Source organism: Oryzias melastigma, unplaced genomic scaffold, assembly GCF_002922805.2.
Source record: "Oryzias melastigma strain HK-1 unplaced genomic scaffold, ASM292280v2 sc02415, whole genome shotgun sequence".
In the NCBI taxonomy this organism is placed as follows: domain Eukaryota; kingdom Metazoa; phylum Chordata; class Actinopteri; order Beloniformes; family Adrianichthyidae; genus Oryzias; species Oryzias melastigma.
In genome coordinates, this window is record NW_023418988.1 from 1 (window position 1) to 1,737 (window position 1,737).

The window sequence follows — 1,737 nt, forward strand, 5'->3', positions numbered from 1 at the left end:
AGAATATGTGGCACCAGAAGTTATCATGAACAAAGGCCACGACTTAGGAGCTGACTGCTGGTCTCTGGGAATCCTGGTATTTGAACTGCTAACCGGCAAGTAAGTTGATTCTCCGAACGTCTCATCCTGTCAAGTCTTTGTATAAACCCTGATAAAAACTAAATAATGATGTAAAGATATTCATTGATGTAAAAACACTCATACCAACCTTTGTAGAATCTCTCTTCACTGAGTCGCTTTAGTTACACTAAAAGCCAAGTTGATGAAACACGAGAGTCAAAATCAAGAATCCAATAAATCACTGCATGTGAAACATTTATTTATATTTTTAAAACACCTACTTTATGATTCTTGATAAGAATGTAACCCACCCCACCATCTCCTCTCTGGTTATACAGATACATCTGAATAAAATATTAAAACGTGTGTGCAGTAAACATCGTTGTTTTCCTTGCAGCCCCCCCTTCTCTGGGTCAGACCCTATTAAAATTTACACAATGGTCCTCCATGGCATTGACAGGGTGGATTTTCCCAAAAGAATAGGAAAACGTCCAGATGATCTAATCAGAAGACTCTGCAGGTATGATGAACCCCACACTCTTACAAACATGACAGGAGAATAGCACCATTGTCCCTGCTAGAGACGTCGACCTCTAGTCTTCTAGTCGACCTCTATTCCAACCACCATGATTTCATCGCTATATTACTATTTTCATTTTTCACTTTTATTTTAAAAGAGTTTGGAAAATGAATGCCTGTGAGTTTATAAAGATGTTCATTTGGTCAGCAATGTATTTTTTATAGGTCGACCGAGCGTTAGCATTAGCAGTCCTATGAGAAATTCCATTAAACCTTAGCATCAAGCTAGCGGACTTTAGCATTATGTGCTAAATCGAGTTATAATTTTTATGAATTGATTCTGGATCTTTTAGTCTTAAATCGATTCAAATCGATTAATCGATTATATAATAATAACCCAGCCCTAATAAAGAAGAATGACAGCCATATTCAGAAAGAGCATGTTATATCTTTTTCATTAGGGTTGATCTGATCCAGTCGCATGATCAGAAATCAGGCCCGATCACATGGTTCTTAGACAAGATCTAACTTGTTTCTGACATTGAGGCAATCCCGATAATAAACTAAAGAGGGGGCTATGGAAAAAAATAAACACACTGCCTAAAATGTAAATGTGCAAATTAATGAAAAATCCTGCTAAGTTAAACAGCATTTTACCCAGACGTGGCACGCAGTTGCAAAGATATGCTTTTTATTTCTGGATCTCTTGCTTTTCTTTGCTCCCCCTAGTGGTGGAATTGCACATTGTGGTCATTTCTCTAAAGAACCATAACTCGCCATAGGAATGGGCTGGAAACTTGCTTTCTTTTTTTTCCAACATCTTTATATTTTTTTCTCTTCATGACTTCAGAAACCACCTGTCGGGCCGGATACGGCCCATTGGCCGCATGTGTAACACCCCGGCCTTAGGGTCACATCCTGCTCCTACTATAACCAGACAATTGTAAAGAAGATAGTTGTGTAAAAATACTTGAAGACAAATTGTTTCAAGCCCAATTTTTTTAACATGTCAAGTAGAATTTGTGTCCATGCTGCTTATTTATTTTTATTTTTTTCCATTTAGAGGTGCATTCAGGGACTGATGGATCTACATGGAAATATTGTATTTCTGTTCTTTACAGACTTAACCCGGTGGAGAGGATGGGAAACAAAAAGAAT

General features: G+C 37.7%; 1 protein-coding gene across 1 annotated transcript in view; it reads left to right on the top strand.

Annotated features, from left to right (window-relative positions):
* Nucleotides 1-6: 6 nt before the first annotated feature.
* LOC112139334 (cGMP-dependent protein kinase 2) overlaps nucleotides 7-1,737 on the top strand; it is a gene marked incomplete at its 3' end in the record, with an annotated part of 2,085 nt that continues 354 nt past the window's right edge. The window contains 3 exon segments of the mRNA XM_024262083.1: nucleotides 7-99; nucleotides 458-580; nucleotides 1,701-1,737. Of these exon segments, the coding sequence (XP_024117851.1) occupies nucleotides 26-99; nucleotides 458-580; nucleotides 1,701-1,737 (234 nt within the window).